This window comes from Aethina tumida, chromosome 1 (genome assembly GCF_024364675.1).
Source record: "Aethina tumida isolate Nest 87 chromosome 1, icAetTumi1.1, whole genome shotgun sequence".
Classification (NCBI taxonomy): Eukaryota; Metazoa; Arthropoda; class Insecta; order Coleoptera; family Nitidulidae; genus Aethina; species Aethina tumida.
The window spans coordinates 65722118-65748247 of NC_065435.1; the positions used below are offsets into that span (position 1 = coordinate 65722118).

The 26130-nt window shown below is 28.1% G+C and overlaps 1 protein-coding gene across 1 annotated transcript in view; it reads right to left on the minus strand.

Moving 5' to 3' along the window:
* Positions 1-26130, minus strand: part of LOC109608434 (Ig-like and fibronectin type-III domain-containing protein 2) — a 154271-nt gene that overhangs the window by 14106 nt on the left and 114035 nt on the right. Inside the window, exon 6 of the mRNA XM_049961238.1 lies at positions 2055-2261. Within this exon, the coding sequence (XP_049817195.1) occupies positions 2055-2261 (207 nt within the window). The remainder of the gene's footprint in view (positions 1-2054; positions 2262-26130) is intronic.

A 26130-nucleotide genomic window follows, 5' to 3' on the forward strand; every position in this document is an offset into this window, starting at 1 on the left:
TTTTTATGTTTATTGCCCATTTATATACTGATCGAAAATATAAGCCCTCGGCTTACTTTATTTCTGCATACAAAGATGACTGTGAGTCCAATTTAAAATTCAAATAAGGCACATTTTGTTTCGTTATATTTTCACTGGCCATTCTTTGGAATCTCGAATTCTACATTAAATAAAGGAGTAAATAAATAGTCAATATTAATATATGAAAGGAATGTGTTCATGAGTTGGGCAACTTTAAATGAATAAAAAAATTATCAAACTTTATTTTAATAAAAATAATTTTCCAGGAGCTAACAACTGATATTTTTATGAAAGCTATAATAATTAAATACTGATGCATTAAATATTTACTGCGTTTTAATTTTATATTTTTAAGTATAATTTAAAATTTAATCATTTACCTTTATTTTTATAAAATTCAGGTTGTGTAATATATTTTTATTAATATTAGTATAAGTAATGGTAAAAAAATAATAACTTATTATTATAATAACTAGGAACATATATATTAAATATATACAGGATGTATCTTAAATGGCGGATTAGATCAGATCAGATAGACTCAAAAATGTAAATATCAAATGAAAAAATATTTCTTTCTTTCAATAAATATTCATGAAATATTTGTTTTATTTTAATTAGTTCGAAATTAATGAAGATACTTCTTCCAATATTAAAGAACATATTTTGCTTAAAAGAAAGTATCTCTTTCTAGTTATACTGCTCGAAGGTTATTTTTTTACTTTTGTAATGTTTCAATTATGTGATATATATTTATATGTAATTTATCTTACAATTTTGATTATAGTTTGATATCACGTCCTTGTTAATGTACGTGGCAACATTAAAAATGAGATGTAGATTATTTTGACATTCCTTTTAAATAGATTATGATGTAATTATTATAACTTAAATTTAAATTTACTTTTTTGCTGAGAAGTGTTAAAATTTTGTAATCAATTGAATAAGTCATGGTCATGGGTACGATATCTAATAATTCTCTAGAACCTCATATCATGATTGATATTATTTCTTAAACTATTAAAAAAGTTGGACGAATCTTACTTGGCCCAGTCCAGTATTAGCACGACTTTTGTCTACCGTAAACTATGGTATAAATTTTATATTTCAACAATATAATTATTAAATGATATTACTAAAAATACGAAGTAATATAATTGGACTCACTACTTAAAGTATTATAAAACGTTTTGTGTCATCAGAACAACAGGACCACAAAATAAAGCAAAAAACCGATTTAGCTGATTCGTTATTTATAGGATGGACTAGTGAGCGCCACAATTCTTAGGAGAAGACATGGAAAAGAGGTATATAAGAATGTAAGGTCTGAAAGACACCATGGTTTTCTAAGAGCAAAGTTTCATTGGATAAACATTGCATGGTTTGACAAGTCAAATTTCAAAGTCAAAGACTCTATTTTTCATTTATATATAGTTTTAAATGTGTGTAATTAACAAATGTATATGTCGGTACTGGAAACTAATTTATAACAATTTCAACAAAAATCTATGGAGACACAAATCTGAAGAAAACATATTTACAATAAGATAATGCTCTAACTCACATGTCAACTATCACCAATGGTTTAACAGAAATCAAATTAAGTTGATAGTATGGTGTATCCAATCGCCAGATCTCAATCCAATTGAAAATCTTTGGGTTTTAGTGAGAAGCTTTCTTAGAAAAATTGTTACAGTAATCAAGGCGGGAGGTAGACCCACCAAATTTTAACAAAAATAAATAAAAACAACAATTAAAAGCATTTTTAGTTCAATTTTGGCTTTTAAAACAGATATTTATGGGGTCTCATATTTTTGATTAAGCTGTACATTACAAGATTAATCGTTTATTTAAAATTAACTATATAATTTTTTTTATAATATTGTCTAATAATTTATTCAGAAGTGCGTTAATTTAAAATCAGAATTCCTCACCAATCCTAAGTTTGCTATTGTCGCCTTTACGGTTGCATTCATCGTTATCAGTGAGCTACGCGGTAATCAAAGAAAGCGAAAAATCCTTTCCCCACATACCTGTGTCATGGAGGACTGCGAACCTCTTATCAGCAGTCACTCTCGTCGCACCCGCTGTCAGCACCCTCATGCTGTGCCGTTCGCGATCCTCTTTCTTCCACATTACCGTATTTTTCCCAATATCTCTCACCACACACGTAACTAGGGCGTCTTCGCCCTCGTAAACGTGTATCGGATTTGTCAGACTATCTCTCATCGAAGGCAGACCTGCAAAGACAAACTTGATGTAAGTACAGAAATCCAGGTAATTCACAAAGCTCACACAATTCAAACCTTAATAACTAGTAGTTATAATTGTTTAGTTTATGTTACTGTTAAAATTGTAGTTGGTAAAAATTTCTTCAATGATCACTTTATTGATTTAACGTTTCTTAATAGTTGCAGATGTTAAAGATGTGAAGTGAACCATGTTCTAGATATGAAGAAATGGAAAAAAAAAATATTTTTTAAAATTGATTCTTAGTTTTTTCTAAAAAAAATTCTATTATATTGAAAAACACTAACCTATTTTATAGTTTTTCCAGTACAAGCTCATTTAATGGTAAGACCAATTTTGATATTTTGAAATTTTACTTACTGTTTTTCTTTTGCACTCTATGTTTGAATTAATATGCCAATTTTTTTTAATTCAGTTGGTCCGAAATAACATTACGCATATATGTTATGTACCCAAAAAATGAACATGAACTGGACGTATTGTGTTCCTGTACTACTTGTATACTACCGCTCTTGTACGGTTTAAAGTAGCAAGACATGTTTAATTTCTGTAAAAAGTGGACATATTCATTTTATGCATTAACTGATTCAATTATAAAACAAAACGATTTTTATCGGGCAGGGGGTAGTTTTTCAGTATATTTTTTGTTTGAATGATATAAATGATATTTTTTAATAAAAAGTAAAGCTTTTTTAAAAGAAATGTAAGATTGATGACAAAGTTACATTTAGTATTTGTACAAATGTAACAGCCCCCATAAATATAATTATGATAAATGTTTCTTAAGGTGACACTTCTATAAATTTACAGATAAAGACCTTTTGACGAGTTTTCTACAAAGCATGACAAATATCTGGAAAAAAATTATATACAATTCAATATATACTGACACAACATCGATAACGATGTTATAAATCATTAATATTCTTTTTAGAATTTTTCTTAATGCATTAAGTTAAGTTGATTAATAACAAACAATTCGGGGCATTCCGTGACAAATCGGACTGTACTATACCTTTACTATACCTTTTAATAGAATATTTAAGGTATTTTTTTATAAATTATATAGGTATAACAAAATCATAAAAAAATTTAAGAAATTATTAAATGTTTTCCAGAGAAAAAAAATTGTATTGTATAAAAACGAAATATTAAAAATTAATAGAATTCTCTAATACGCCAAGTATCACACTTGTAAATAATTGAAAAAAAAATTAATTTATTTCCTAGGAAATTAATAATTAAATTAAAAAAATGGTAATTCAAAATAATGTTTTTTGCAATTCAATTAATATTTTTGAAATAAATGGATAAAATAATTTTATTACAATTATTCAAAATTCAAAAAATGACGGATGTGCCAACACAAAACAATTAAATACCTCATTCAAAACCAATTTATTATCGAGTTTTAAAATTCATAAAATAAATTAAAATTTGCAATCTCAGGTACATCATTTAGGTTGTCTGAAACAGTTTTTCAAGCTTTGATCAATATGCTTTATCTTAAATTAAAAATACGGAGGGCGTATTGAGTATTGATTTGCTAAAAATTCAGGCAATACAAAAAAGATTAAATAGGTCAAATTTCTTAAAATGTTAAACGATTTTTCATGTTTAATATTATTTCATCACAGAACAATAAAAATGTTTTAAAGAAATGAATTAAAGTAATTAAAACTTGCTTTTGTGGACATAATTTTCATAATTTAATGTTACATTTTCAACATCCATATTGGTGAAACAAAACTATTTACTGTAAGTTTTTTAAGGGTGATTTTGAGCATAATAATCAGTTTAAGCTAATTTAATATGCACTATTTGATTTATGTCATCCTCTATTAGATGCACTATTGATTAATCTGTTTAGTAATTAATTAAATTGTATCTATTAGTTTAATCCCAAGTTGAGATATTTAATTGCTGTCATTTTTATCTTGTTTACCGTTAAAGTTTAATGATATTTATAAATATAAAACTAGATGCGCTGTATTAAAATAATGGAAAAAAATAACCGAATGAATATTATTTATGCATCTCCTCGAACTTCCAAAGTGGCGGGTCGGATTTCCCTTATCTTGGAGTTTCCAGTGCTGATAGTTATGTCTAAAGTTTGCCTAGAATAGACCTAGACTTTCCAGATACCACAAAGATAAGACAAAGATATTACAATTGAGTTTATTCGAAAACAATGCCTGAATGGAATAGTTCTTGCCACCAAATACCATCTATTGAATAAACCGGTAGTGTGCAACTTATACTATGCAAAAGTATACACACAACATTTTCATTATGGTATATTATGGCAAATATTCGAATTTCTGTTAGTATTTGTATTTAGTGGTTTAATGGGGGAAAGGTATCAATATTAAGGGTTACTGGCACCCTCCTTCATTATATTTAAGTTCATTTAGGTTTCTACAGAAGGATTAATTACTAAAGTCCGTGCTAAACCACGTCACTTTCAATTTTCAATGTATGGGAAATTTTTAAGGTTAATTTTACTTGAACTTAATTTATTTAAATATTGCTCTGATTCTTTTAAGTTTATACTACAGTATATGTAGTAGGACTCAATCGATATTTTTCAAAAACTAAAACATTGTCTAGTTTAAATATAAATTAGATATAGTTATATTGATATTTAACCGTAAATTACTTATAAAAGTAGTAAAATATTCATCATACACATTGGCAATACAAGTATAAATTTCACACTGTAAAATAAAAAATAAATAAATAACGCATTTTCCATTATTTACGTGTCAAAGAGTTGTTACAAAAGAGAATTAACATTCTCGTTTTCGTTTTATAAAAATATTTATTATAAAATGAATTTCAATCATATAGTTAAGATTAATGTGTAACTGTATATTAAACTAAACTAAAACTGTGTTAATTAATAAAAATTGGGTAGCAAATATTGATATAGTCGAAATCTAGTTTTTAAGTTCATTTTTTTTAAATCTATTGAAGCAAACAGAATTGTAATATCTCTGAAATATTTACGAAAATTGCCTGCTGGGACCGAGAAAAAATAGAGAAACAAATACAAAATATTAATAATAAATGTATTTGATTTTAAAAGATGCATCGTGAGGTTCATTTAATCTACTGCTAAAGTAGTTTATAATATCAAAGTAAAAGGCTGAAGTTAAACAAGCAGATATTTGTAGTCAATTGAAATTAAATAAATCTAGTATTTTCAAAACCATCAAATTTTTTCTACAGCGATCTGTACTTAATGTTCCTACACGATATAGACTTAGAAAAACGACCAGCAATGTTAAGTTGAGTTGTTGTTTGAGCATCATTTCTTCAATATATGGACGCAAATGTTGTTTAATATATCTCTCTGTATCTAAATCAGTCTATGCCAGAAGCATTGAAGCATTCCCATTACATAATTGTACCGCCACTATATTTCATTGTCAGTATAACATATTTTTGTGTGGTTTTGTTCCGGTAGAATATCTAACATTAGTAAAACCATCTATTTTTATAAATTAAATTTAAACTTGTCAGTAAAAGTTTCTCTGTGGTCCAGCGAATGTGATCCTAAGCAAGTCGAAATTGGACGTTCACATTTTTAGTAGCAATCAGAGTTTTTCTTGAAGGTCTTGGGACAAACTAACCCCCATCCACTAACTATTTTCTCACAGTCCTTGAACTACTGCTTTAATTTCAGTTGACGATAATATTGTACTATTTTTTGACATTCGTATTATCCAGTTATCGATTTTCCCTTTTTTTGAACTCCTCCAAAAATTTTAGTAGTTACCATTTGACTGCACTCTCTAAATTTTTTAATAATACGAGAAGCGATTACTTTATTTAACCGTAAACTTGTAACTATCTCTTCTTATTTCTCTAGGTTTGACTTACAATTTTTCTTATAGTTTCACCATAGTTGCTATAATTTTCTCCATTGAAAAATAAAAAAGTATGCAATTTTTTAAAGAATAAAATTAGATTGATCAGTCAACATAACAATAATAGAAAAAATAAAAAACATTATTATTATTAGGTATTGGGATCAAATTCAAGTAGGGCAGCTCACATTTATAATATAGTTGCCACCAGTGCACGTATAAAACATAGTTGTTTATTATTAATATTATAAATAGTAAACTAAATATCCACATTATTGATTATAACAAATCGATTCTCATTTCTACTATTCCAATATCTATGAATAATTACATCTACTAAATTAAACATAGCGTGTTGAATTTATGATAAATACACCAATAAATACCATTCACACAGGGATATTAGAAAATAGTTTCGTCGATCGTTTCCTATAAATTTTTCAGACACTTGTTTTATTAGCGACTGCTTCTGTGTTTGCATGCATTACAACGTAGTTCGGCTGTCTGGCGAAATTAATCCACATAACGGCAACATCTATCAAGTGAACTATGATATTATACAGTCTGTTGGCAACAACGATAGGTAATTTATTATTGGATAATTGCATACGTGCCATCACCAACCAACCCCTCTTATAACAATGTATGAACCATATTCAATACGCTGTGTTGCGTCGCAATGTGAATGTGTCTGGATGGGTATGGATTTCAGCCGATCTCCTAGCGATGACACCACTTTAAAATAGGGGGTTCTCAGTTATATGCCAATAAATTTCAGGTAGCTCTCGAAACACCGCTGTTTAAATGTTTTATATGATTTGATTCGAGTCGCAACAAAATATTGTATATTGTGTGTTATCATTTTCGTGATTAAAATGTAAATAAGAATTTTAAATAAAGAAAAATAATATAAAATAATCTATTGTTGCCATCGTTTTGTCTATACGAATAAAATATAAATTGAAATTTTATAAAAAGGCAAATAAAATATATATTCGTAGCGTGTAAACAGGTTTTCCCGGTCGTTTTTTAGTGTTGATTTAAAAGCTACGAAAATATTTTGTATCCGAGAAAGTCTGTTTATTTAAATACGAGGGCTAACAAAGAAAACAAATAAAAAATTTGAAAAAAAATGCTTTTGTTTCCCCTCTCAGCTCGATAGACTTTTCCCAGCAATGATCAATTACTTTGAATTTCTGTTTACAGTGACAATGGTGCAAAAAGAACCGTTAACCGCCACCACCGCCTCTTCATCGATGAAAAAAGAAATATTTCAATTCTAAATTTGGTGGATGCGATACTTGAGGAAGCAATTTGATCTTCGTTCAACTCATTGATTTTGAGGGCAGTGTTAGATGATATGTGAATTGGTGCAATGTATTTATTTCTTTTTTTTTGGTAGTTGATGTTGTTTTATTTTTTAATTTCACTCAAGTTGAAATTTACGGTAATATTAATAATTAATTTGATTTGTTGAAATGAAAAGTGTAAATATTTAAAAGGGAAATAAAATATATTATATCGTGGCACGTAAAAAGGTTTCTCCAGTCGGTTTTTAGTGTTGATTTAAAATCTACAACAGAAATATTTTGTATCCGAGAAAGTTAGCCGAGGGCTAACAAAGGAAATAAATAAAAAATTGAAAAAAATGGCTTTGTTTCTCCTTTCAACCCGATACACTTTTTTCGGCCAATTATCAATTGCTTCGAATTCCTGAAAAATAATAACCATTAACCCAGCACAACCACATACAAGTTGAAAGATGAAAACATTCCAATTCTAAATTTGGTGGATCCGTTACTGAGGCAAAATGTTAATTGGTTCAATATTGTGACTTCCTTTTATGTTATTTTTTTTTTAATTTTAATCTAGTTGAAATTTGCGATACTAATAATTAACTTGATTTGGAAAATAAAAATCCAAAAAGTGCACCTATTAATCCATTAACGTTCCATACGATCAAATGATCCAAATGTTTATGTAGTAAATGTTTGTAGGGCGGTACCCATAATTAAATTTGCAAATTAATGTAATTTCCTGTATTTATTTCTAGTCATCCAAAGTTGTAGTACAAACAAGTTGAAAATTGAATAAAACCAATTAAGTATATCTGTTGGGCTTTCTGCATGTAAAACAACCTATTTCCACGTTTAATTCGCGTGGTTGACTACGGCAAGCATGAAATAGACAAAACGATTACTTTTTGCTCTAATAAACCTGCATTAGGTGCTGATGTGAATGGAATCGTTGATAATCTCAATTTGAATAGATGCTTTAGGTTTAATTTAATCCGTCTTATGTACGGAATGAATGGATAATTCACATCGTGCAAGTACCAAGTTAAATCTGTGATGTTTAATGTATATATTGGTTACGGTATGGATTGTTGATAAATATGGATATTATGAGTTATAATAACACGTAAACAACACATTAACATCGAATATCTCTTATTTTAATAAATGAAATACACTAAATTCTTTAGTATTATATCAGCGTAGTAGTATATTGGAAATTTCAAAAACTTGTCAGTACTATTTCTAATAACATTACATAAAGTTAGTGTACAAATCGCCAATTCTCTTAGTATTTTTTCTTTATGTTTATTTACAGTTTATCTTTTAAGCTGAGGTCTTAATTTTAGAAAATAATTATTTCCAAAACAAGTCAACGACGAGTTTCACCACTAATGCCTAATTTATGGGACACCCTGTATTAATTATAAATAATTAAGCGAATTTAAGAGACTCTCCAAATCACAAGGTGGAACTTTCATGATGGTATATCATTAGTAGACAAATTTTAGATTATTGATCAGCATCCAACTATCAACACTTCAGTATGTAGCTTACGCCCACCTGGGATGCATTTCTAAGGCGTCGAATTTCACAGACCAATTATCTACTAGTTGTTGAGTAGTTCAGGTGATGTTTCGTGAATTTTAATTTGATTTTGCGCCAAAGACAAAGACAAACTTAATTATTACATCATCACTAACATATTTGCATGTGATGTATCACCTATATCAAGTGTATTGCCTTTAGTTATTCTAGTCCTTAGATTAGCAAAACTTAACAAGAAAAAAGTCTATAATAATTATGATTAGCTCGAATCTTAATTTTAAAACCCTCAGGTCACGTAATATATGACGTCACGAACACTTAGGAGGCAGACAATTGAGGAAAGACGGATTTCTTAATAAATTGTACAAGAAAGGGGGAGTAAATTAGTACCTAGCAGTCAACTGATTCCGGTATGTCTAATTTCCTCAAGTCATTTATATAGAACGTGTTAAGTACTTTCATTACAGATTTTTTTTTTATGATCACTGTTAGGATCTCTAAGAATAGTTGTGAAGTGTATTTCATATATGTATGGTCAATTTAAACCACCTAATAGGTCTGATCTGATCTGTCGAAAGCAGGTTTTTTTTTTAAATAAATCAAAAATTTTGAGATGAATTTTTGACTTCTAATTTTTAAATTTAACAAATAAAATGTGAACGTGGTAAAAAATCCTTTAAATAAAAAATGACAATAAATAATTAAAATATAAATAATATTTGCATCTGCTGAAGCCGAAAAAAAAAATAGTATGTCCATAAATTATTATGATAATGCTTAACCTTATTCTGGAGATTAAATTAATATAATTTCTTAAAAAGTATTGTAAAAATGCTCTTTTATTTAAAGTTATTAGGAAAATGTAAGAGTTGAACAGCAACACGGATGTATCATGTGAGTTTGTGTTTTCAAATAGTCACATTCTTTATCTCGTTTTCGAAGCTCCCCCTTGTTTAGTGCCTTGCGGGTTGTAGAACAGCGTTCAGCTTGTACCAATGCTTCGAGTTAGTAAGATATCTTGTGATCCAGTAGAAAGGAAGGATTGTCCTTGGTGTATGTGTATGTTGAGAGCCACACCGAATGTCATGAATAAGTTATTGAGATGTTTAATCACAGTTTAGGCACCTACATCTGAGCATAAAAAGGCGAAAGGGAAGCGAGAAAATTCGTCAATTACGGTAAAAATAAATCTGTTATTAGTACTTGTCGTGGCTATCACCCTAAAATTGATCTTAAGCGGCGTCGTTGCTTTCACAAGTTTTTTGGATCATCGTTCATATTCTGGAAAAAATATGTTTTTACTTAGAAATATTTGCGATATGATTAATTTTGTTCAGATAGAATTGCAGCAAATAATAAAGAAAAATAAAATAATATAAAATAAAATAAAATAATATAAAATAGAATTGGAGAAAAAGGATTTTTGTCAATCTAGCCGTATGTGAATAAACACTGTTACAAACAAGTTATTGAAAGATTGTTTAGATTTGGTAATAACATTTGATAATTAAAAAATCAAAGGAAGACAAGAACATTATTATTTTTGGTATTTGTCGACGCAACCTTTTTAAAACTGGTAGATTCTAGATTATTGATGATTGATTTGTAATTTCATCAATTACATCCTAATACTACCATTAGATTAGATTTCTTTACTAATGTCTCTGTTACATTTGACTTTTTTATGGCAGGCTGGTTTTTCCAAGTTTAAAGGTCTGAGCACGAAGGACACTGCTATTGAATAAAAGTTAATTTATGACCTTAAACGTTGTGTACAATGTGTTAACAACATTTCAACAAAACTGTTCAAAAATAGACTCATACATGAAGCAATGTATCCGTAACAACATATGGTGAAAAGTTTTGTTCAGAAATAAATAAATACATCCTGATGGTTTTCCGTAGGTGGTATAAATTCGCCAGTTTGGATTCCGTGTCTGAATATCGTTAAAGAGTAACCGGTTGCAACAAGTGCTGTTTGATTTTATTGATGTCGCTTCCTCATGATACAGAACTAGAAAATCGCTTCTCTAACGACATCTACACGTTTGCCCGTTATGGCACACAATTTGTGTGCATCTCTTTTTTTATTGCTATGCATATAGATGGTTTTACATAAGTATTTTTATTTAAAATTTGACAGCGTTGAGATGGTCACCAATAGCTAGACTAACCAATATCTCCCTCAGCATATTCAAATAAATAGTTCTTGTTAGTTAATTAACTATTTAGAAAAATAAACAGTTGATTTCATAAATTTACCAATTATAAATTTAATTAATAAAATTTCTATAAAACACGTCGTATCTGTAAAAACATTGTCCTTCATACTAAATAGACAAATCACGCAAATTGTTTAAAAATTCTGAACAAAATGTAGTTTTCACAATTTTGTAAAAGAAATATAAGACTAAATAATTCTAAAAACATTGTTTTACATATTTAGAAAAAAGAAATTATTGGATTTTTACAATTTTATAAGTTCTTAAAAATTTTGCAATTCGTAATATATGTATTACAAAAATCAAATGATAATATAAAAAATTTTATAGATAAAAATATAAAATACAAATTTTCAAAAGTCCATCTATTTCACTTTTTTGTGTTATTAGAATCCAACAAAATCATATATTTCTGAAATTTAACAAATAAAATATAATTAAAGCATTTGTCACAAAACAATTCGAACAAATTAAAATACAACAGGGAATTAGGTTGGAGACGTGTCTGATTCGGTCGTTTACATTCATGTAAGCGGATAAATTATATCCGCGGAAAAGTCATGCAGTACATAATGCAATAATTTGAGCTCGTATTTTATTTTGAATTGTAGGGTATTGTTGCGATGGTTGACGTAGACACAGGGAAAAAACAATTAGTTAGAACGAATAGTAATAACGCCGTATATCACCCCTAGATGTCAACGAGCAACGTATGCTAAAGGAAAAAAATTAATTAAATTTCAGACATGAAGTAGTACGAGTAACAAGTGCGTGTATAAAAAAAGAGAACGAATATGCATAACATAACATGGAAAGTCATAGGATTTTATCTGATTCGATGAAAAAAATATTGCTAGCTAGTCCCCGTCAAAGGTTTAAAATTGTAAACACTCAATAAAATTAATTACGGGCGTTTAATACACTTTTAAAATAAACTTCGTAAAATAACGATAGATTAAATTTACAGATGATATTCATCTAACCGAATTAAATTAATTGAGAATTAAACTGGACGTGAAGCTGATAATTTAATTTTCAGCCGCCTCCACTCGATGAGAACGAATCATTAAAATTTATTGAATTGATTAATATTGGCAAGTTTACTTTTGCAATATGATTATCCCGGAATATTTTATTTTTACTTACATACATGCATCCGAATAATAAATCTATAAAATTGTATTGCATTGTGAATTCAATGCAGGCTCCACTGTTAAATCAGGAGTGAAATATTTGATATATGTATTAATGAAATATTGAAATATTATTCAATTATTTTAAAAATTTATTCCATATTCTAAAGTAAAAAAACAATGTGTAGTTGAACTCAAACACAAATCTTCCCTTTTAATAATATTTTTTAAAAATTTGTGTTGCTTTATTTTTAAAAATACATATAAAGCAAACGGCATAAATTGTATATAAAAATAATATCAATATTATTTTTCAGAATGGTTTGACTCTTTAGTTTTTGAAAATTTTATTTTTGTTATATTTGTTTTGGTATATTAATCAAATAGTAGCACTGAGTTTACAACTGCAATAATTTATTTACCATTAATATACAGTGGCCCATAAAATTTTTATTTTTCGTGTGATTTTGATAATTTTTTTTTTCAATTATAAAATATGAAAATATGTACTTTATTATACTATATTTATACTTACTATATTGGATAATTTTTTAGATATGAATATTGAAGAAATGATACTAGTAAATTTTTTCATATATGCCACTGAATGAAAAAATATACATATTCATAATTCTATGGAAAAATTATATAATTTTAATTAAGTGTACTATGGAATTAATTGTCAAAAATAACACAAATTATATTATTTTTCAATAAAATTGAAGTATTATACTAATAATACTATATGAAAATTATTATATACTTATTATTATTGAGTAATATAGTCTGATTGCCATAAAAAATTGGTAGTATGATTTCCTCAATTTGCAAGTCTAAAAAAATAATCAGAAGATTTTGGTTTTTGGAGAGTTTTTGCATATTTTCACTTTTCGGCCACTTCAGGTTTCACCGAAAATGGTTTCGTTTGCGAATTTTTAAATGGAATACTCTGCATATTTTTACAATTTGTGACATTAAAAAAGAAAAGATTTACGCCTATTTGACTTTTACACCAGATCTCATTTATATACCGAGTTAGAAGTTATATATGCTCTACAATTGAAAAAAAAGTTTCAATTGTCCCGCTTTCAAATGGGTTATACCGTATATATTGATATTATTAAAAATGATTGATTTTGATTTTTCTGTCATCTTTTATAAGTCCCGATAAAGAGATAGTGATTGAAAATAAATCTGACTTTTGCTAGTTTTCTACTCTATCCCTTACCAGTTAAACCTAACCTGACCAGCTTGCGAAGCAATTTTCAAGTTGTCCAGTTAGTATATGTTTTGTAAAATAAAATACTTTTACTTGAATTGCCTAACATCATTTCAACCAAAGAAGAGTGGATCGTGGTATAAAAAATATTTGTATATCAATATTTATGTATGGAAAAGCTATGTGTTGAGTTTCTGAATGGTTTCACTTTTTTTTAGTTTTTAAATTTTTCTATATTTGTTGAATTTATCAAACAGAAGCAACGAGTTTACAGTTGTAATATTTTATTTACAATTAATATATGTATATACTGTGTGATCATATGACACTATCCCTCACTAGCTGGTGAATCAATTTTCAAGTTGCTCTGTTGGTAGATGTTGTGATAGCCTCATCAAATACTTCTATTTGAAATGCCTTACACCATTTTATATCAAAGAAGAAGTGGAGAGTGGAAAAGCGCAAACAAATTAAATTGAATGAGCTTGAAATATCAACTGAAGGTGTACAAAATATTTGTACATCAACATTTGTGCCCGAAAAACATTTGTACCAGGTGGGAGACGAATTTGGCTAAAAATTGTATGAAAAAATTATTTCGATCAGAAATTTGTCAGTCTACAAGAGAATAATAATAAGCAAGATAATTTTTGAGTAATATAAGCAAGCCTTTAAAAATGGAACGAAATTAAAAATTTGAAGACAACGTCGAACTCATTAATGTTATAAATGAGCATTTTGAGAAGCTTGATTATATTGAAAAATAACTTGAAAAATTTCCAAAATTTTTTTGCTATTCTTCATCAGCTGTAAACTCTTCATCCTACCTCGCAAAGGTTTAAACATAACTAACTAAATTAATTCAAAAATCTTAAAATGCATTAATATGCATTGCATAAATCTCCAATACTGTTTAAACTTCATCTGTAAAAACCGTTTGTTTGATGACAAATCTATTCAACTTTCGTCTAATTAATTCAAACATACAGATCCCTGTTTAATAGATGCTAACCTAATTAAAAAGGTCCGTAACCTTTTGTTCGCTAGGTTACAATACCCGTCGCCCACGACAATTCATGGTGGTGCGGCGTATATTTACAGAAATCAGACACCCAAACAGGGAATGTTATCCACATTAATGTATTCAAAAGTCTGAAATGGAGTTTTGCGTGGATTTGCGGCATTGCTAATGAGGACAGGGATGTAGTGAGACCTTTTTAATGCCACTGGAGTGTATTTATTTTAACCACTAACTGGCAACGGTAACGCAGGATGTGGAGCAGAGTCTGGTCAGGTATTTGTGAAATTTATAATATGCGCCCCGAAATACCCTGTATTTATGGAATAGATTTATATAGTTTAAATTTTGGGGGCGTAGTGGTGAAAATTAGTTACAAGAACGTTCTATTTTAATTACCCCATGTTACGTCCAACAGTATCTGTGGAAGGGTAAAACTAATTTACAGATTTTGAGAAATTTTATGTATTTTTTATAAAATTATTCTGGGTTTTAAAACATACGCAGAAAGTAATATATATATATATATATATATATATATATATATATATATATATATATATATATATATATATATATATATGCAAATTGCAGTACTGAAAGTCTCGTATTGGTTTGTCGAAGCGGTATTTTTTGTGGCTACTAATTCTTTTTTAATTGTACAGAAAAAAGACGAACATTTTCAATCATTATACGACTTCATAACTATTTTAGTTGTGTGAGTAATTGAAGGTAAAAATATAATTTTTTCTTTTAGCATTTTAGTATTATACAATATTGAAACCGTGAAAAAAAACAGTCGAAATCTGATAACATATTTAGCTCATTGACATTAGACTGCTCGTAAAAATTAAATTTCTTGCGACGCCCCCAAAAAAGCTTTCTTTTAATGAGAAAACACTGGGAATTTTTTTTAATGAAAGACGTAATGTGAATTTTTTTCTAATTTACAATTTAAGAATACAAATAAATAAAAACAGAATATCTAAATAAAAAACAAAAGATATTCAAAGTGATATTTTTATTGTAAAATCATAATAATGATAACGAGTTCTATTGTCAATTACATAGTTACTAAGATATTTTCAAAAAAAAAAAAAAATAACTTAGATCGATTTCAGGCACGTGTTGTGGTGATTAAAAAAATTGCAAAAATTTAAATTTTAAGGACTAGTCTTTATTTTTTACATTTTAATGGTTTTCCGTTCTGATCATAATCAGTTTCTTGTAAAAATGTTTCTACAGCAATAACCACTTAATCCTCTTTTCTTTAATTTTGGTATTTTATTTATATAGTAATTTTGGTGGATATTTTTAATTTGTTCGTGATTGTCAATTCTTAAGTTAGGAAAAATTACTTTAGATGAAACTACAGGATTACAATTTTTACACAAATGTCTACTCTCTTGTTTACGAAGAAAACATGAAAACAGTCTTAAGTAACAACCAAGATTGTAGGTCATTTCTATTTTGATTTTTGCACAAATTATTTCTGTTTGTGATTCATGATTTTACTTCCGTATGAACAAACCCAATGACATCGAAATAAGAAGAATTCGCAAATATAGGAAAATGTAATAAAATAAGGAAAAATTAATATGTATAATTTGAATTGATTTAGTTACAGTACATACTATAGTATGAGAAACTGTTTCAATAAAATGATCTTTTTTATCCTATACGGTGTTAAACGATTTTGGGCTCAAAATGTTCATAAACACTCCTGTATACAATCAAGCAAAGAAAGGATTGGTTTTGACATATTATCTATGATTCTTAATGCTTGAGAATTAGGAAATACCGAAAACAAAACTGACTTTTTACATTCAATAACTCACAATAATCCAATTACTGTGATTATAGAGCCAAATAATACTTTGATTTATTTGTCTTTTTAATTAAACTGACTAAAATACAATAAAAAAATACAAATTTTATAGTCTAGTATATGCCACCAAGTACTTTTCAAATTTTATATACAATGTACTATATTTTTCCATGTGATCCGTTTATTCGTATGAATTAGTGTAATTAAAAATTTTCTGTACGGTGAATATCTAGATATTGAATGATGTTGAATATTTACAGATTAAAACGTTATTTTTACGTTAGCTAGATAAAGTAAAAAAATATACGTTTCGTCGAACATTATCACGATAATGATCAATTTATGGACAATAAAGAGAATTTTCATATTTGTTCGCTTGAAAATTCGAGTGCAGAAATAAATGAGACAGTAATAAAGTGAAAATATACACAGATGGATTTGGATACGTATACATAGTTGCGACTAAGACTGAATACACAGGTAAAATATATGTCGAACTTAAAATTAAAGTTTATACGAGATTTTGCATAAATAGGCGACCGGTTTAAGAAAAGCCTCTAGTATGAAATAATATATTCGGTGAGTAGAGTTCTTCAGTTTAGTTCAATATTGGATATTATTAAAATTAAACTATCTAAATCTCAGTTATATTCATAAATAATTAGCTTCCTTGTAATAAATTTAAAAAATTAAAATTCATGTAATATAAATTATATATACCGTAGTATTTTGAATATAAAAACAGTAAGTTGAACAATCACAGTCCCTCTAGCGGCCACTTACAAACTTCACGTAAAGTATGAAAGAAAGAGCAAAGCAAGTTCTTTCTAGAGATATCAACTTTGTCAAATTTCGTTATACTGAATCGGAGTTATCAAGTTTTATCTTGCCTAATGTCTAACATCGCCCCACTACCGTGTTTTAATAGATACTGTAAAAAGTTTATAACAAAAAGATTCAATGTACAGTGGAGATAATATATTTTGGTTTTTTAAATTTATATATTTTTGTACCAACAATGAAAGTAAAAGCCAATACATTTGAATTTTATAACAGTAACTTAATACCGAATTAGGGGATCCGTAGTCACTTTAGCGATCTCTATTTTCTTATAATCTATGTGTACCTAGTTTAGTTAGGATGAACCTGCTCTCATTTTTTGTGGACATTATAACTATTATTTGACGTCAAATGCTGTGTACATTGGGATAATGGTGGAACCGGCTAACTTTTCTTTTATTTATCTTTTATCTTTTTCATTGTCATATCGCTTACATGTAGTTTTCTAGATCGATCACATCCTTTCCAAATATTGGATTCCACCATGTTCTAAGGGGTCAAATTTTATAAACAGAACCTATTTGCAATCATTTACCATATGTTCACAAAATATATTTAATTGGTTGTTTTAACAACTCGTTATTTGTTATTCTTTATCTGTAAGCAAAACTATACATTTCTATAAAATAATATACAAGTTGCAATTCTTGCTTTTCTGTAGTATCTGGGAAACTGTAAATTTGTAAATATATATGATTTAAAATATAAAATGATTTTTAATATAAATTTTATATTAATTTATTTTCATTTTTTTATATATGACATAATCAGATAATAACATATTTGATTTTGATAATTTCTGTTATATGATTTTTAGTTTATAAGTAACAATACTAGAAAAAGCTATAATAATAATAAGTATAATTTGTTTTTGGTATTAATGATACAGAAATTTGAAAGCGGGACACCATTATACAATTTGTATTTTTTGTTCGATTTTGACAAACTTGATTTTCAATTGTAAATCATGAAAATATGTAGTTATAAACAAAACTGTTTTCTGGCTCAGAATCAAAACCTACAGGGTAATTTTTAAGTATGAAAATTGGAGAAATCATACTAGCAAATTTTTTTTATAAAAGATCTAAATACACGACTGGTTTAAGCATCTTCTGAAATGAGCATTATTCTGAAAATCATTATTATTATTAATTATTTTTATGTATTTATTTTTTTTAATCAACTAGGCTATGGAACAATCTGTCAAAAAAGTACAAATTATCTTATTTTTCAAGAATATTGGAATATTATACTAATAATACTATACTACTTTTGACAGTTTATTCTACTATACTTGATTAAATTTATATACAATACGCTTATTATTAGAAATTTTTATTAATATTATTATTTTTTATTAATATTATTATTTTATAACTAACAATTAACAATAAATTTAATATATAACATATTACCCCATATTCATAAGAGAAATAATGATTCAATTTCTATAATAAACAATAACTATTTTAAAAAATACATACGACTTATATCATTAATTTGTATTTTTCGTGCGTACTAACAATACCTAAACCTATAAATTATAAAGCAAGTACTTAAATAAATAAAGCTGAGGTTGTAGTTGTTCAAATGTAACCCTGTAAAACCGAGTCTTACAGGAGGGTGCACATAATTGTAATTTTAAGCGTTTTGTAACTTCCGAGGTTACAGACCACTCGTAAGCTACAGGTTTATACATTTTCAGGAAATTTATAGAAAACGCAGAAGAGTAGTTATAGTGGCTAATTTGTGAGACAAGAATTTGGAATTTGTATAATTGCATGTTGTTTAACAATAGGAAATGTGCAAGTTTGAAAATTTTATCTATAGAGATAAATTAGTAGATTGTTAGTGCCGAACGATAGTTTATGAAGGAAATAGGAAATAGGAAAAGTTTTAATAAGTTTTTGATACATGTTAAAGTAAGCTCATTTAATAATAATGTGTTAGTCTTTAAATCCACTTAGTGTGACCACTATTTCAATATTTTTTTTACTAAAAACTAATTAAATTTAATACAAAATAACAATATTATTATTGGTAATTTGTGTCAATTAAAACCTGTAATTCTATTTAAATCTTTACCAGCCATGTATAATTATGTGGTGTAGTTAAATTAATCACAACAAAATTTACAATTTTATTTCGGTACTTAATGAACATATAAATCGGAATTATAATTCCCGCGACGCCAGCATTAATAATCCAGGTATAATTATTGCATTATATTATTCAATTCTGGGGTTTAATTAAAGGCGGCACATTACAGTATTTGGGGTCCACAAAACGCGAAACAACCGAGGTCGATTAATAATGGCCAGGCGGGAGCGTTTTACAATTAGTTGGTTCCCAAACGAGCGTGCAATTGCTCTAACAATAAGTTTAATAAAAACTGATCAAACGGCCCTAATTCCTTTCGGCGGCGCGAGACTGTGATTAAAGAAATCGCTTTGGAGACCCAAGGACCGGGACTATTCGTTAATTATCATTAGTACAATGTGAAGACCGTGCGCTAACATTGAATTCACTAAACCAACTTGTGGAATAATTAACGTGTTTGTAACTAACTGCATATCTGGATTAAGATTTTCTCAATGGTCTTCCCTTAGGACAAGTACTATATACGTATTTGTGGGTACATACTACTAAACGGTTAATATGATGATATATGCACTCAAAATTACGCACATACGCAATTATACTAATATGTATGCACGGATTTTAATCATACATATACTCATTGCATTTAATATTATCAATATAATTGGTATAATTGTATAATTCGTTATTCGTATAGATTCTGGGGGGTAAGCTCAATTATCTAAACAAAATCAAATAAAAAAATGTTTTAGAAGTAAAAAGTTATTTTCGGTTTCGAGTGACATTAACTTTTTATTTTTGATAAAACATTTTACATGCAATAGCAAATAGCTACCCGTGTCTTGTATTTAAAAATAATAGTTTTTAGATATTTATTTCAAAAAATTTTTGATAGATTGAAGGTCTAACTAAAATGTATGTAAAATCATGAATTTTGATATTGGAAAATTCATTTTTGGCATACACTTTTAAGGACCAGTCTATAAGGAGCCTTTATTATAGTATTTCTAAATTTTATACAGGGTGTTCATAATGATCGTTTAATTTTATCCACCCTAAATGATTAATAACTTTGCTATTTTTAATGGAACATTATGTAGGTTTTAGCATAATTAAATAGAATATTAGAAAACCTTCCGATTGGTGTAAGTATTCCTTTAACACAAAATAGATATTAACAGAGATTTTACCAAAACCAAAATCATAAATATTATAATAGCAATTTGTAAATTATGCATTAAAAAAGATTATCTGAGATCCGACAATATTTGTTATTGAGATGAAAAGTTATCTGAACTAGATTAGACAGTTTATTTTTTCTTTCCTCAATTTAAAGTTTTCAATCAGTTCTATAGATTCAGAAAGTTCTAAAACTTGCGTTACTAGTTACGTAAGTAGAACCATAATTTGCTTCGATGAAAGATAAATCTTGGGAAGTGTTGCAATATTGTCGTTTCGAAATCCTCCATAGATAGTTTCCGTATAAATAAAAATATTTATCAATCTGTCTTGAAATTCATTATGTACATCTTCCGCTATATTGTTAACTACAAAGATGGTTTAGATTATTGTAAAAAATACTTCTTTTGGAAGAACTTTCTGGCAGAACATGTGAGCGTTGTATTATTTGTTTTGTGTAATTCAGTAAAAATTCCGATTAATAAGTTGAGAATACATAGGAAACAAGTGTCACTCTCGTTGCCTACTGTTTCTTTAACTGTACTCATTTTATCAAACACTGTGTGAATTTTTTTCTTATGAAAAGTAGTTCTTTTAGGAATTAACATTTGAACTAAGTATCGAAAGTTTCAGTAAGTGGGCTAGGTAAGTCAATGGACAAGTTAAAATTCCCTTGTTTTAGACGTTAATTTTAAAGGTTTCTGAAACTTATAATTCCACATACCCCTAATAGAAACAGTGAACCTCTTTAAAAAACTGATTATAAATGTACAAATAAGGTAAGAAATACAAAATAGCAACAGCCATGCTATTTCTATTAGCCTCGATTTGTGTTGCAAATGGAGTTGATTACCGGAGAATTTCGCTAATATTAATCTTAATTATTCCACTATCACATAAGCAAGTAGTCAGTTTATCAGAAAGAAGATCAGATAAGGTTTTGAACGCCAAAAATTAGTACAGTTTTCCAAATTTTTATTTATAAAACTTTATGTTTTGACCTACACAGTGAACTCATTAAGAGAATATAGAATACTAGCTGAAGTCAGGGGTCATTTTCGAATATGAACTTAAGTAAGAAATCCTGATTTAAAGTAAGATGAGTTATCTGAATTTTTTATTGCTTGATAGTAATAAACAAAAAGAATAATAATAATAATAAAAATCGTAGACAAATTTCTAGAATATTTAGAAATACAATGTTATTGTTGAAAACAAATTCTCTATCGACAGTAATATCGAATTTACCTTATGCATGTCAATTAGTGTCAACTATCACGAAGCGTGGAAGAAAGCACTGCACTCTGGGTTATAGCAGCAGACAGAATTAGCCTTAGTTTTCGCGACTGTTTGCAGATTTTCTTATCAAACATTATTTAAAATAAACATAATAAAATAATATAATATAAAAATAAATATAAATAAATATATACAAATGTAGCGATCGATATATGCAGTTTTTAAAACAACATGCTGATAAAATGTAAAATATGCAAAATATTTAAAATAAAATTGGGAAAATATTTTTAATATTTTTGGTCATTGACCCTAGGTTTAGTTATAAATAATATTAGGCATCGGAGTTTGTTTCCTTTGAAATTACTTTTAGTTTTTTTGTGAATATTCTATAAACAAAGATAAAAATGATCTTCCTAAAATGCTCGTCCATACTCAGAAAAACTTGACAGTTTTAATATTGTTGTACTTTGAGTGAGTGATTTCAATTTTCACGATTCATATAATAAATATTTTTTCTAAAAATTCAGTTTGTTACATCATCTCTGAATAGAGTTTGGATCTCATTGTTACAGAGCGGTCGTAATGTTTTCAAGACCAAATCAAATAAATTAGGAACACCAAACCCAACGTAAATAAAGTGCAAACATAACCTCTTTAAATGTTTGCACTTTCTGGGACTGACGTCACGGATTCGTTCGCAAATTGCAAATTAAATTTACTCGTTGAATTCGTCGGAGAACTCCCGACAGATGCTGTACTTGCAACCTCAACAAGAATCCCAATGACATATTATTTTGGAAAATGAAATCTCATTTATTAATCCAGAAATTAATCAAGGAAGAATTATTCATTCGCCATACCGCAACTAATTCGCCACTTAATCATTCTATTTACAATTACATTAGAAGCAGCAGTTTCTACCTTCATTCCCTGGGCTCTTCCCTGGCACCCAACAAACAGCAATTTCCATTCATTTCCGACTTAACTAGAATAATACGGCACACGTACTTAATTTATTGTTGTAATAAAGTCTTCTTAATAAATTTACACATAAATCTGGCGAGGCTTTGTAGCCTCTTACATACCAAATTATCCTGTCAGAATTAAAATGCATTTGACATAGTAGGGACCATGTAAATAAAAAAATCGATAGACGCGTCCGAACAATTAAAAGCAATATATCATCATTGCCACGTTTAAAAATTTATATATTCAAACAACATTGATATTGTGTTAAATAATGTAAACCATAGGTGCCAAAAGACCGGTGTACTGACAATGATTAATTTTGGTCAGCAACTCGCAGTCACATATTGATTGAGTTGTGTAACAGTATTGTACTGCACTGACCGATGATTAGGGGGTGCTAATGCCAGTTTGGTGTTGTAGTAATCTGTCTTGGCGACACAAGCCAGACAGATGTCACTTTGAATAATCTAAATACCAACTGGGAATGGCTGCACAAATTCAAACTTTATTCAGAGGCCACTTTTAGCGATTAAAGTCTCATGTTATTCCAGGCCGATCGCTTCCTGTTGACTTAACACTGTCACTTTTGGTTTAGTGTGTAGTCTAATTAAGGACACAATGATTTAACTTATTTTGTTGGCTTGGGAGGATTTAACACGAAATTTAGTTTAGTCGTCACATATCGCAATTGATTAAGACGAAAGACAATTTATTTCATTTAAATTAAACATACTGATTGTTATTTTTTATATAAACTATTTTGTAATTTCAAAATATTTAGAATATACTTAACTTAATCAAATTTATATAGAAATGCAAATGAATGACAAAATTTCTCAGGGTAGTATCTTGAAAACTATAAAAGATAATGAATAGATCTATGGCTCTAATTTTATGTGATCAGTAATTTGACGAGTGTTTATTTATTTTATTTATTGGTTTATCAAATTATAGTGAAAAATTATGTATTTTACAGCCGTACGTGGGTCACACTTTAAATTGAACAGCTTCTCTACATACTGTAACATATTTTTTTTTATTAGACAATTGAATTCCCCTGTTTGTATGAGTTATTTATTATTTTTAAACTAGTTTCTTTATTACACGATGCATTTCAAATAAATTGGCAATAATGTGGAGAAGAAAGCTATCCCCATACCATATTGATTCTTGTTTGATTCAATTAGTCTCTCCATCGACAAGAGACTGGTCTGTAAAAGAGTGACCATTATGGTCAATAAAGTGTGAAAGCTCTAAAGTCATTTTTCTTCTGGGAATAAACTCTTTCTAACTTTATTATTAAGAAATACATATATATTTTTTAAATTCTTTTCAAAAATATCAAATATTAATTGATAATGTGTTTCTAAAATAAGTGGGGAAATTTAGAATCCAAGTCTAATAACGAGAAAAATTTAAATAATTTAAAATAAATTTTTCCTGAAGTAAAGATAGTCCCTTAAATTTAAATTTCAAAATTTCGTTTTTTTTTTTCATATTTCTATAACCCTTGGTCCAATCGTGTTTAAATTTGATATATATTATCCTAAAATGCATGCTTACAATTTAATGTAATAAACTTTTTCCATAATGATACAATTGTGTAGATTATGTCACTGATTATTTTTAAAAACTATTCGTATTCCATATCACAGCCCTTTTAGAGATTTTGATTAGTTTTGATAATTAAAGAATATAGAGAAAAATTTACTTTATCTTTTTATTAAATTAATAAACATATATTTCACTCACATTCATAATTTCAAAAAGCCTTATATTTTCACTAATGCATAAATGTTTGCCCTTTTGAAATAAAAATACTATTAGGTCCAGTCCTTGTACTTCGGTAATTTAATTAAATGCATTGAAAATTCTTTGTTACAATTGTTTATACACTCTCTCTTTTATTTGGCTTTGCACTGTAAAATCTAATAGATTTAAAAATAAATAAAAGTGGTTCTAAATTTGAGTCTCCAAGAAACCATGAATTTATTATTATAATTGTGTAGGTATCCAAGGGGTTATTAAGGAAGTTAAATTCTAAAATGCTCAAACCTGTATAAAACAAGTTTAGTATGTTACACACTTATTAAAACTTTATCAAAGTTCAAACGCCTCGGCAACTTATTACTTTGTCTCATTAACTGAAAGCTCGCACTTCTTGCACACTGTAGCAGATGGGTGGTGGATTTGCGTTTTCCAACCATGCACTCTTCACTGCTTTTAACATAAGCTAAAGAGGATTACCATCAAGTATTTAATGTTAGATAGTAATTGTTTTGTCGTAGACGACAAAATGGAATGTTTTATTGTACTGCCACAAATGGATTTGTTTTCTTTTTGAAATTTTAAACTAATGAAAATTTACTTTTCACGTTTCCATGCATAATTTGCTTGATATAAATTATGACTCAATTTAAAGTTTGCTAGGGAAGTACTTAAACTTGTACCGTAACATCAATTGTTACCAAGTTGTAAAGCAAATAACGTTTTCTGATAATAAAGCTATGAAGCCAACAACGCTAGTTCTTGGTTTAACGCCACGGGATAGCACAGTTTCCGACTGTCTTGATTAAAGTAAAATATTCAAAGCATACACCGGAATTTTCAGGTGAGATAATCCAGAAAGAGCTGCCTTAGTTCTTCGTTTTTAACATAAAGTTCGGGATCTCTGTTATTCCCGATATTTGCATGCATGCGGGTAAATAAGCCGCGCCAAGGAAAGAGATGATTTTATATACGAAATGTGTTTTATAAAGTATATTAAATATTGATGTTTGAAGAATACAAACCCGCTACCAAAAACACTGGGCGTAATAACCGTGAAAGTGTATGATATATTTTCTCAGTGCGCTTTATGGTCAATGCCGACGCTATAAAAAAATGTTAATAGGATATGAAAATATTGTTGAACATATAAGACGTATGAAGTGGTTGTTTAATAAAATAAAATTTAAAAACACTAAAACATAATATGTTAAATGTGTTACATTATAAAATTAGTTTATTTTATGTATTTGAGTATTTCCAAAGCAGAGAAAAAGTGACTAAGTGTCTTGCATTGTATTGTACCGCAGCAAACCGTATCTGTGAAAAGTAAGATTTGATAAATTTCGAAAAAAATATATTGAATTATTGACTTAAAAAATGCATCTTTTTAAAACTTTGAGATAATATATAAGGGACCGGAAAGTAATGTTTATGCATATTTGATTGTCATTTGTCATCTCAGTGTATCTCGAAGGCGTGCCAAAGTCATTTTAAAGTAATTGTGACTTGTTCATTTCTAAATAATTCAATATTAAACTATTTTTTCCTATTTGGGATGAAATGACCAGCCAAATACTAGAAGAGTATTTCGAGTATCGCAAGGGTAGTAACACAGTTATAAAAACAT